This window comes from Podarcis erhardii (genome assembly GCF_964252035.2).
Source record: "Podarcis erhardii genome assembly, chromosome: Z".
Lineage (NCBI taxonomy): Eukaryota > Metazoa > Chordata > Lepidosauria > Squamata > Lacertidae > Podarcis > Podarcis erhardii.
The window spans coordinates 2,983,443-2,995,013 of NC_138504.1; the positions used below are offsets into that span (position 1 = coordinate 2,983,443).

At 45.3% G+C, this 11,571-nt stretch overlaps 1 protein-coding gene across 1 annotated transcript; it reads right to left on the reverse strand.

Moving 5' to 3' along the window:
- Nucleotides 1–6,298: 6,298 nt before the first annotated feature.
- LOC309333326 (uncharacterized protein) lies at nucleotides 6,299–10,832 on the reverse strand (the record flags this gene model as incomplete). Its single annotated transcript, XM_081846698.1, has 5 exons — nucleotides 10,792–10,832; nucleotides 9,551–9,654; nucleotides 8,965–9,034; nucleotides 7,315–7,683; nucleotides 6,299–6,575 (listed from the first exon to the last, which is right to left on the reverse strand). Exons 3-5 carry the CDS (start codon nucleotides 8,979–8,981, stop codon nucleotides 6,299–6,301), a joined length of 663 nt encoding a protein of 220 aa, XP_081702824.1. The 5' UTR covers nucleotides 8,982–9,034; nucleotides 9,551–9,654; nucleotides 10,792–10,832.
- Between the last annotated feature and the right edge of the window lie 739 nt (nucleotides 10,833–11,571).

Here is an 11,571-nt window from a genome sequence, read left to right on the forward strand (position 1 = left end):
AGCCTCAAGAACATCTTATAGGACGCTTATGAAAGCCTATGAGATGGCTATGAAAGCTGCTAAGAAATCTTACTTCGCAGCTTCCATTGCATCCGCTAGCTCTCGCCCGGCACAAATTTTTAGAATAATTAGGTCGATAACGTCCTTAGGAGGACAACCAAATTTAAGCTCAAATTCGACCCACAGCTGTGAGGCATGCACGAGCTTTTTTGCGGAGAAAGTCCTGTTGCTCCGCCGTGACCTCTCTGCCAATTTAGATACAATGACTGAACTGGAGGCCCCCCAACTGACTTCGGGTCCAATGTTGGACCATTTCGATCAGATACTGCATGCTGATGTGGATAGATTCCTCCAAGCTGGTAGGCCCACCACCTGCCTCCTCACTCCGTGCCCGTCTTGGCTGATTAGGGCATGTCCAGGTGTCGCGCGGATCCCCCAGTTGAAATTATCAATTTGTCCCTTGGCACAGGGACATTCCCAGGGGAACTGAAGGAAGCAGTGGTGTGTCCGCTCTTAAAGAAAACTTCACTAGATCCTTTAGACCTATCCAATTACTGCCCAGTTTCAAATCTTCCATATCTGGGTAAGGTAACTGAGAGAGCAGTTGCTGAACAGCTTGGTAGGTTTCTGGAGGAAACATCAGCTTTAGATCCATTTCAGTCCGGGTTCCGTCCTAGTTTCGGGACCGAGACAGTTCTGGTTGCCCTAACAGATGATCTCCGTAGACAACTGGATCGAGGCGGGTCAGGACTGCTGATCCTTTTAGATTTGTCAGCAGCCTTTGACATGGTTGATCATGATCTTCTGGACCACCGCCTCGCAGACGTGGGGATACAGGGCATAGCCCGTAAATGGCTGTGCTCTTTTATCTCTGGTCGGGGACAGAGGGTGGCACTAGGGAGGGAGATGTCGTCGCGCCACTCCTTGGTGTGTAAAGTGCCGCAGAGCGCAATCCTCTCCCCAATGCTTTTTAACATCTTTATGCGCCCCCTTGCCCAGATTGTCCGGAGATTTGGGCTGGGCTGTCACCAATATGCTGATGACACTCAGCTCTATCTGCTGATGGATGACCACACCGACTCGGCCCCGGACACACTGACCAGATGCTTGGAAGCTGTGGCTGGATGGTTTCGTGGGAGCCGATTGAAACTAAATCCTTCAAAGACAGAGGTCCTATGGCTGGGTTGGGATGGCATGGGGATGAGGGATCAACTCCCTTCTCTTACCTTTCCCGCCCCAACCTGGCCACAGTGATCCATGCAACGGTCACCTCCAGGCTTAACTACTGTAATTCACTCAACACGGTGCTGCCCTTGAAGCTGTCCCAGAAACTCCAGTGGGTGCAGAATGCAGCAGTGAGGCTCCTCATGGGGTCTCTGCCATGGGAGCATATTCACCCAGTGCTTTACGAGTTGCACTGGCTCCTGGTGGAGTTCAGGGTCAGATTTAAGGTGCTGGTTTTGACCTTTAAAGCCCTTCATGGCCTAGGACCCTCATACCTATGGGACCACCTCTCCCGGTATGTCCCACGGAGAGCCTCAAGGTCCATAAATAGCAACACCCTAGAGGTTCCAGGCCCTAAGGAAGTTAGATTAGCTTCAACCAGAGCCAGGGCCTTTTCAACTCTGGCTCCGGCCTGGTGGAACGCTTGCCAAAGGCCAGGCAGAACAACTCTGTCTTACAGGCCCTGCAGGATCTGATTTCTTTCTGCAGGGCCTGTAAGACAGAGTTGTTCCGCCTGGCCTTTGGCTTGGAGCCAATTTGATTCCCTCCCCCTTTTTCTTTTTTCTTTTTCCTTTTCTCCTCCTGTGACGAGGCTGCATTTTAATATTTTAATGTTTCAATATTTTAATGTTGTATTTTAATCTTGTTTTTAAGTTGTATTCATTCAATTTGTTTTTATTATTGCTTGTTAGCCGCCCTGAGCTCGGCCCAGCCTAATTATTATTATTATTATTGTTATCTTTAGAAGCTTTGAAGACAAGGGTGTGTAATGTTCTAAAAAGAATTATGTCATCCAAGGATGCTCAGGCAGATGTTGAATCCCATCCCATCTATGTGAAATCACTCTCAGACTGTTTAAGTAAACAATAAAATACAAGGTTTGCTCACATTGAAAGATGTGCCAGGATTCAAACAGGTACAGCGATGAAAATCAGGCACGCAATAATCCTTGAAAGTTGCAAAAGTCCATTGTCCAGATCAAAATGCTGTGCACACTCTGGAGAGAGCTTTCTGACAACCTGTCCGTCCCATTGTAGGTAAGAAGAATAGGTGCAGTGACAGGAAGAATAAGGTTCCCACCACAAATTTTAGAGGATGTGACATCATACAATCCCCTGTTTGTGACTCTCTAGCAATCTGTGTTTGGGATTTTTGGCTACTGATTTTGGTTTCCCTCAATTCCACTTGTTTAAAGGGGGCGGGTTAGAATCAGGCAAAAATGATGAGAAAGCCAGACAACGCGCTCCCCAAAGTGTTAATGCAAGACCCAGAGTCTTGACAAAATCCATTGCTCTCTGGAGGATGGTTGGAAACAAAAAGTATGGATCTGGGTACCATACTTCAGCATGAAAACAAATGGGTGTTCCCCCATAAAATGCCAGGTCATGGAAGTAAGTCTCAACCCCCTGCCTTGTCCCTGAGTTTTCAAACTGTGGCCTGGCTTTCATAACATTCAAGAAAAGCAGTTGACTACGTCTGCAGAGAATGTTCTATTGGAAATGGATGTCACAGTGACATGCATCTCACAACAAGGAAGTCGTTTTGAGAGAGAAATAGCTACCCATCCTTTCCCCACCTCACTTCTTCGTCCAGGGACACAAGATTCTCCCTACCTAACCAATCCCTCTGCTTGGCCCAAATTCAACACCAGAAATGGCAATAGGTTCTGAGGGTTATTTGGGCACTGTGAGAACTGGATGCTGGGCTAGGCAGGCCTCTCCCTTTGGCTAGAGCTAGCTATGGGCTGTTCTTGCATCCAGCAACCTCTGAGGTCTGCAGAGGTGCCTGAAAGATGTGACCACCTGGCCTCCTGCAACAGAGCTGTTTCCCTTCTGCTTCCTTCTAGGACTGGAAATGTGCCTCCTTCCTGTCCCACCCCCTCCCTGAGGCTCACCATGACTGCGTGCATCGGTTCATCTGCAGCGAGGATCTGTGGGAACACATGATCTACCCTTTGGCCCTTGTTGTAGGTAATGTTGTGGATGTATCAGGCCAGGCTGCAGCCACTGCCCGTGAGGATGGCCAGAGCCAGAAAGTAGCCCTGCCACTTGTAGATGTCAGCTCATGGCTTGCTGTAGTGGTGGTCCACAGGGGCTTTGGATGCCTGCAGCCCGCTGAGAGCTTGGGGAAGCCAGAAGGTGGGACAGGCAGGGAGACAGTGGCTTTGCCTGGTGCTTCATGCAAGCCAAAGTCTGCCCCTCTGAGCCACCCTCCCTCCTACCCAGAGGAAAGCTAGACTCTTGATTTGATATCTGTGTCAATCAATCCGCAGTAGATATACCATCCTGCTTGCTAGCAGGTAAGACCTTGCCAGTTATTAAATCTGCCAATAGATGAGGACTCCAGTCCCTGCGGAGGTGATCTGACCCCATCCCCACTTCCACATAAATCAGACCCAACAGCATCAGACCCTCCAAGTTCCCCTTTTTTCCAGGGAGATTCTCAGATTTACAGAAGCCATTCCAGTTTTTGATTTGATTCTGGAAAGTCCCACTTTTCCTTAAAGGTAAAGGGAACCCTGACTGTTAGGTCCAGTTGTGACCGACTCTGGGGTTGCGGCACTCATCTCGCTTTATTGGCCGAGGGAGCCAGTGTACAGCTTCCAGGTCATGTGGCCAGCATGACTAAGGCGCTTCTGGCGAACCAGAGCAGTGCACGGAAACACCGTTTACTTTCCCCCTGGAGCAGTACCTCTTTATCTACTTGCACTTTGATGTGCTTTCAAACTACTAGGTTGGCAGGAGCAGGGACCGAGCAACGGGAGCTCACCCCATTGCGGGGATTCAAACCGCTGACCTTCTGATCAGCAAGCCCTAGACTCGTGGTTTAGACCACAGTGCCTATTTTCATCAGAGAAACGTTGGAGGGCATGGAGTTATGTGACCCCCAATCCAAAGAGATAAGTAGTCTTTAAAAGACATCTGTATAGGGAAGTTTTTTAATGTGTAATGTTTTATTATGTTTTTATACATGTTGGAAGCTATGATAATAAATAATAATTAATTATTTATATAATTAATAATTATTATTAATTATTAATAATAATAATACATTGGTACCTTGGGTTACAGATGCTTCGGGTTACAGATGCTTCAGTTTACAGATGCTTCGGGTTACAGACTCCGCTAACCCAGAAATAGTACCTCAGGTTAAGAACTTTGCTTCAAGATGAGAACAGAAATTGTGCTCTGGCGGCGGGAGGCCCCATTAGCTAAAGTGGTACCTCAGGTTAAGAACAGTTTCAGGTTAAGAATGGACCTCCAAAATGAACCCGAGGTACCACTGTAATAATTGTAGAATAGGACGTCCCTATTTTCATTGGAGAAATGTTGGAGAAGGTATGCAGCATTGTGACTAAGATCCAGGGAACTGGGTTCAAATGTCTCCTCTCTCCATGTTTTATTCTCAATACTGCCATTTTGGGCTTGGCTCCTTCAGCGCAGAAGCCAATAAAGCTCCTTGGGGAAAATCATGGGATAGAAATGCAATAAATAAAATAAATAATAACATTTGAGTCCTCCTGGCTCCCCTTAGGCCATGTTGCTAAGCATGTCTGCCCATCTTTACTCAAGCTTTGATCTCCTGGCACTTTCTCTTTAGACACATGAAGCCCCACAGCACTCCCCTCTGCACCCATATGTTCCCATGTACACCCATGTACACCCCCACATAACCCATGTACATGTACAGTCACGTGCACTCATGTATACACACATACACACATGCCCGTGTACACCCTGTGCACTCATGTACACCAATGTGCACCCCACCCCCTCTCCCCCCTCTTCTCCCTCAACCTTATACCGTGTACAACACTAATGTCTCACACTGAATGTAACTGACCTGTAGAAAAGACTCTGGGACCTGAAAGAAGATAAAATGCACGTACTTTTGTAAACGAAGAAAATCTTTATTGAAATTTTTTTCTAAAAGGTAAAAAATAATGGATAGAAACAAACACATTGATACAGAGGTTTTTGAATGTTAATATCCAACTAAAAGCAGAACTTCTTAATGGGACTAATGGATATACAATTAGAAAAAGAGTATAGAAAATTATTTCAATATATGAATACAGCAGCAAGATTGTTATATGCACAAAGACAGAAGAGCTTATCATTACTATGGAAGAATGGTTATTGAAATTAATAGATTTGCATGTTTAATTAGAGTAAAATTATTGCTGACATTTTTAAGGATTTAAACTACTTATGGACTATTTGCACAAAAAGAAAAATAAGCTTGTGATATCTGGGTTTGAAGGTTGATTTATAGAAAGTAGGATATTACTACAGAACAAGGATTTTGCATAAATCGATAAAGCTGATAGAAAAGCAGAAGCATTTCTTTTCTTCTTTCTTTTGGTTTTCGTGTCAAAAAGGGTTTGGAATTTGATGTTAACTGTTGTATATTGCTTTTTCTTTGCTCATTTCAAGGTTTAATAATAAAATACTTTTTTTAAAAAAGGCAGAAGCATATTGGAATTCTATAATAGGCATTTAAGAGTTGCAAGATCCTCTCTACTTTTTTTTAAGCTTATGCATAAGATTCTACCAAAAAACTCTGCAGGCACTGCCATCATTATTCTGAATACTTTCTCTTAGATTACACCCCCTCGGCAGGAGGATCAGCACGGGGGCGGCCTCTCCCCCATCTGAAGGCTGTGGGCCAGTCTCCCCTCTTGCTCTCTCTTCCTCTCTTTGTCATCTCTTTATTTTTGGCTTCACAACAGGAGGATCAACACTGGGGCCGGCTGCTCCCCAACCCAAAGTTTCCAGCCCAGTCTCCCCTCTTCCTCTCCCTTCCTCTTCTTGTTTTCTCTTCATTTGTGGCCTCCCAGCAGGAGGATCAGTGGCAAAGATTCCCAGCATGTAGTGGAAAACTGGAGCTCTTCTGAAGTACTTGACTGCTTCATGACGAAGTTTATTCCAAGGAATGCTAGGTAAAGCTCCACCACCAGCATTTTCTTCACGATCACGGTCTTCTCCTTCTGGTTGATTTAAGCCCATAAATGATGATACATTTTTGGCAAAATTATCTGCATCGAATTTGGTGCTCTCTGAGGGCAACTGGCTCACTTTCTCCTTTCCTGGACGTGATGCCAATGTTGGGGGCAGAGTTTCCATGTCAGCCTGGGACATGCCTGCAAGCTGTTCAACTGCATCTTCATAAGATTCTTCCATTTCTTCAGGTTCTGCAAAGATTGCCGGAGCTTTTTCTTCCAGAGACGAACTCTCTTCCTTATCTTGCGCCCTCTCAGCAGGAGGCTCAGCACTTCGGCCAGCTGCTCCTGCATCCAAAGGCTGTGGGCCAGCCTCCCCTCTTCCTCTTCCTCCCTCTTCTTCTTGCCTCTCAACAGGAGGATCAGCGGCAAAGGTTCCCGACATACAGTGGGAAACTGGAGCTCTTTTGAAGTACTTCATTGCTTCCTGGCCACGTTTATTCCAAGCAGTGCTAGTTGAACATTCACCAGCAGCCTCCCCCTCTTCCCTATCATGTTCTTCATCTTCCAGTTGAGTTAAGTCCATAAATGATGATAAAGCATCAACAAATTCATCTGTGTCAAATTCGGTCTGCTCCTCTGGATCCTCTTGCCCCTCCTGATCCTCCGGATCCTCTTGCCCCTCCGGATCCTCCTGATCCTCTTGCCCCTCCTGATCCTCTTGCCCCTCCTGATCCTCTTGCCCCTCTTGCCCCTCCTGATCCTCTTGCCCCTCTTGCCCCTCTTGCCCCTCTTGATCCTCTTGCCCCTCTTGATCCTCTTGCCCCTCTTGCCCCTCTTGATCCTCTTGCCCCTCTTGATCCTCTTGCCCCTCTTGCCCCTCTTGATCCTCTTGCCCCTCTTGCCCCTCTTGCCCCTCTTGATCCTCTTGCCCCTCTTGCCCCTCCGGATCCTCTTGCCCCTCCTGATCCTCTTGCCCCTCCTGATCCTCTTGCCCCTCCTGATCCTCTTGCCCCTCTTGCCCCTCTTGCCCCTCTTGATCCTCTTGCCCCTCTTGCCCCTCTTGATCCTCTTGCCCCTCTTGCCCCTCTTGATCCTCTTGCCCCTCTTGATCCTCTTGCCCCTCTTGCCCCTCTTGATCCTCTTGCCCCTCTTGCCCCTCTTGATCCTCTTGCCCCTCTTGCCCCTCTTGCCCCTCTTGATCCTCTTGCCCCTCTTGATCCTCTTGCCCCTCTTGCCCCTCCGGATCCTCTTGATCCTCTTGCCCCTCTTGCCCCTCTTGATCGCTTCCTAGAGTTGCTGCCAACATTGGGAACAGAGCATCCATATCATCCTCCCTTGCCAGGGAGAGGTCTACAAACTGATCATCTTCATCTTCATACAGTTCTTCAATTTCTTCAAGCACGTCAAACACTGCCAGGGCTTCTTCTTCCCCCTCAACAGGAGAGTCAATACTGGTGCCAGCTGCTCCCCCATCCGAAGGCTGTGGGCCAGTCTCTGCTTTTCCTTCCTCTTTACTGTGAAATAAAAGTAATAGCAATAATGATAATTATAATAATTAATAAAAATAATTTATTATTTATACCCCGTCCATCTGGTGCATCTGGTAATTAAGATATGTATGTAAAATAGAAGGCCCTCTAAAAGAACTGCTATAAGCATGGGGAGGGGGTAATTAAAAAGCAATTAAACATTGAGAAAATTAGAACTATATACATACCGGTATATAGAATCTTGTGGGTGCCAGTTAAAGTATTTCATTTTAATTGCTCAAACTATATAAAAAGGGGGCTAGCTGACAATTGAGAAGTGCTGAAAAACTAATTATAGGAGAAGCCAATCTACTAAAATGACTATTTTCTATATGTTATAAAACATTAATCAACATTTTATTCACTTCTTTTAAGCAAACCCCTGTGGATGGTGGGAATCAAACTGGCAAATAAAGGAGGAAAGCTGGTCAAAGAGACCATACAAGTCTTCATTGGCTTTGACAAAGGAATGTCCTCTCAAGTCAGCCATGGCTGGTGCTTGACCCTCAGGCCGCTGTCCTTCACAAAACCAACTCCTGTATGCTAGAGGGGCTGTGCAGGCCTTGGTATGTCCAAAAACAAGTGGTGGGACTACCCCAACAAAGCAACTTTTTGGAATAGTATTTCATTGATCACAGCACAAAGTAGTCCTCTCTGTTCTTATTTGGCTCTACCTGATGTATTTACAGGAGAAACAATGCATTTCGTAAGTAAGTAAGGACTTATATATCTGTTAACTGAAGCTCACACTGGCATAGCCAGATCTTGGAAAGCTTTGGATTTCTTAAATCTGGATCAATGGTACACTGTAGTTTCGCAAACAGTGCTATTAGAAGAATTATCCCACAAACTGAAAGTTGCAAGAGGTCAAAGTATTCATGGCAATTTCTATGCAATTTGATATTTTTGCTTATTTATTTATTTATTTTATTTATTTCATAAAATGAATATACTACTAGAGGGTGGGGTGGGGGGACTCAAAGCAGTTTACAAAAAAACAACAACCCCACAAACTCATAAAAACATCATTAAACATTTTACAACCATAGTGTAAAACATACAGAAAGTTAATGAGGTTCAGGTAATGGGGTACATAACAAAGGAGTTATCTCAGTTTATAATATAGTTGAGCTTTCATAAATAAATACTTATTTTCAGGCTGGCATACACACTATCCAAACTCTATAGCAAAGAAAGTAAAATAACATTTTTTCGAAATAAATAAATAACAGCTATTTTCAAAAAAATGTGTGAATCATAACAAACCTGTTTTCATTCATCATGTTTTGGGTAATGTTAATAATTGTGATTCTTTTCTTCTTCTCCTTTCTATTTTCTGTTGAAGATTCAATAAAAATAAAAATAAAAGATAAAATTAAAACATGTCCGTTTAGGCAATCCTATCAAGATATGTAGAATATTGAAATGTTTTTGGCTCATCATTGATTTTAATGATTATTCTTTGAATGTTTAAATACTTGTTTTTTGCAGTTTTCACATCTAGTCATTGTTTTATCCCCCCCCCCCGTAAATCGCTTTGAAATGATATTTTTATACAGTCAAGCAGTGCTTAAACTTTAAGGAAAATAAAATAAATAAAATAATTCTTGTGGAGTACCATACGGGGGTGGTTTCTTTCAATGGTACCGTATTTAATGCATTTATTGGAAATATTTCTATACCGCCACTCCTGGCATCTGGTTCCCGAATGATTTGCACAATTTCAATAGACAGGTTCCATCAATAGGAGCCTGAGCTAAGTGACTCTTGGGGTTCCCTCCAGCTCTGAGATTCAACCATTCACTTTTATCCTGCCTGGACGAGCCTAAGATTACAATAAGCAAAACTCTACCTCTGTTCTCGTCGCCAAACTGCACTGGTCCACAAAAACGAAACTTTTTGCCAATTTGCTGCCCGCTCCAGAGGCTTTGCAGAACAACTTTCACCAGCCTCCACCTAAAACATTTGGAGAACAAATGTTTTTCAGATTTGCAAATAAGGGATCAGCAGCCTCACCTGTTCCGGGGACAGTCTACGGGATATCTAACAATCCGGGATAGCAGCGGGAAACGGCGCTGGAATAAGGGAATTTCCCGCAAAAAAAGGGAAGGTTGACAACTATGAGGGGAATAAGGAGGCTCAACTACAGGCAAACGGCAACGGGGCAAACCACGCGTAAGCGAAAGGCTGGTCCCCAAAACAAAAAGACTCCTATGAAGGGCAGCGGTTGCTGCCAGCTCATTTGCAGCACATTCGAGAAGCTAAGAAACTGCGAGGGACGCCCCAAACTTGCATGTATGCACACTCACCCTCCCCACGAAAATAAATATTTTGTGGCGCTTTTTCCGAGTTTAATTTGCTTTGCTGTGGCGTGGGGAGATGATCCGTGTTCAAGTCTCCTTGCAAGGAGAGAGGGGAAGACTCAACAGAAGGTTTCTTCTAAACCTAATTGGGGACAGCTGAGGATCGGAAAGTTAAATCTTCCAGCACCAAACCACCACCACCCCAAAATCACCCCTTCCTTGTTGCAAAAGAGAAGTCCTCTTCCAAGTCGCCATGCAAGCGCAGAGAACGGGTGCTACGGGGACCAGGGCAGGCGACACACAGCTAACTCGAATATTAGGGCACAAGGAAGCCCGACCCCAGCGTTTTGTTCCCGGTCCCCCATGCATGCGTATCCTTTCAAGTTCTTAGGCGCATAAACTTTTGCAATTGTTTAAGTTCGAGCAGGTGCCGATTCCCACCACAGTCGCTCCATGCGCGCGCACATCCCTTCGGAACAGCATCCCGGCGCATACGCATCTTTGGATGCTCATCTTTAGGACCTGAAAAATTGGGGCTTCAGTTGAAATGCTATCCCTACCACATAGAAAAACCTATGTGTTTCCATGCCCCCAGGACCGTTTGCTCCGCTTCGATGACAAATGGTCTCGGAGGCTTCCGTTTGGCGCCAAGGGGCAGTGGGAGCAGCTGGGGCGCTTTCCTGCAAGGTGGGAGCCCCCTCCAAATGCACTTCTGGAAGTCCCTGCGAAGGATTCTGAACGCGAGTCAGCCCGGGTGAACCGAGGAGGCTCCTGGAGCTCTCAGTCTTACCTTTTTCTCTCCTCAGATTCCGAATCTCCGTCCGCAGAAGCTGCTTCTCCCGCTCGCTACCGAGTCAGTTCAGCTGCTGAACTGTCCTGGGCGAGGCTCCTCAAACCACCTGAAACAAAACCTGTCTTGTCATTGGTCCAAAGGCTCCACCAATAGAAATTCAGCAGACACCTTCAGCGTTCACCTAAAAGAAAAACTTGAGGGAAACTTTATTGTATACCACTAGCTTCTGCCCGCAATTAAGGATACATCTTCCCAGAAGAGGGGTTTTCTTATTGCAACCTTCTTAGAATCATAGAGTTGGGCGGTACAACAAGAATCTATGACAGATAACCACCCAACCTCTGCTGAAAAACTTCCCAGGAAGTGGAGGTTTTTACGCAGAAGTTGGTCATCTGTCACGGATGCTTTAGTTTGGATTCGTGCATTGCGGGGGGTTGGGCTAGATGACCCTCGGGACCCTTTCCAGCTCTACAGTTCTAGGATTCTAAGGGCGTGAGAAGCCTCCCCTCTCCCAACTAGCTAAACCAGTGCTTCTCAAACTGTTTTCTCTGGGCCACACTTTCAGAATAAAAATTTGCTCATGCCATACCATTTTTTTATTGATAAAAAATACACTGAAAAACAAAAAGAAACAACGCTTAGCTGTGCTTAATTTATAACACAGAACACAGCTGCTATATAATATGATCAGGAAGCATCCAGAAAGTGTGAAACAATGAAGCTACATAACAACATGAATTATTCCCAAAATAAAATTAAAAACAAGCCTCTTACATA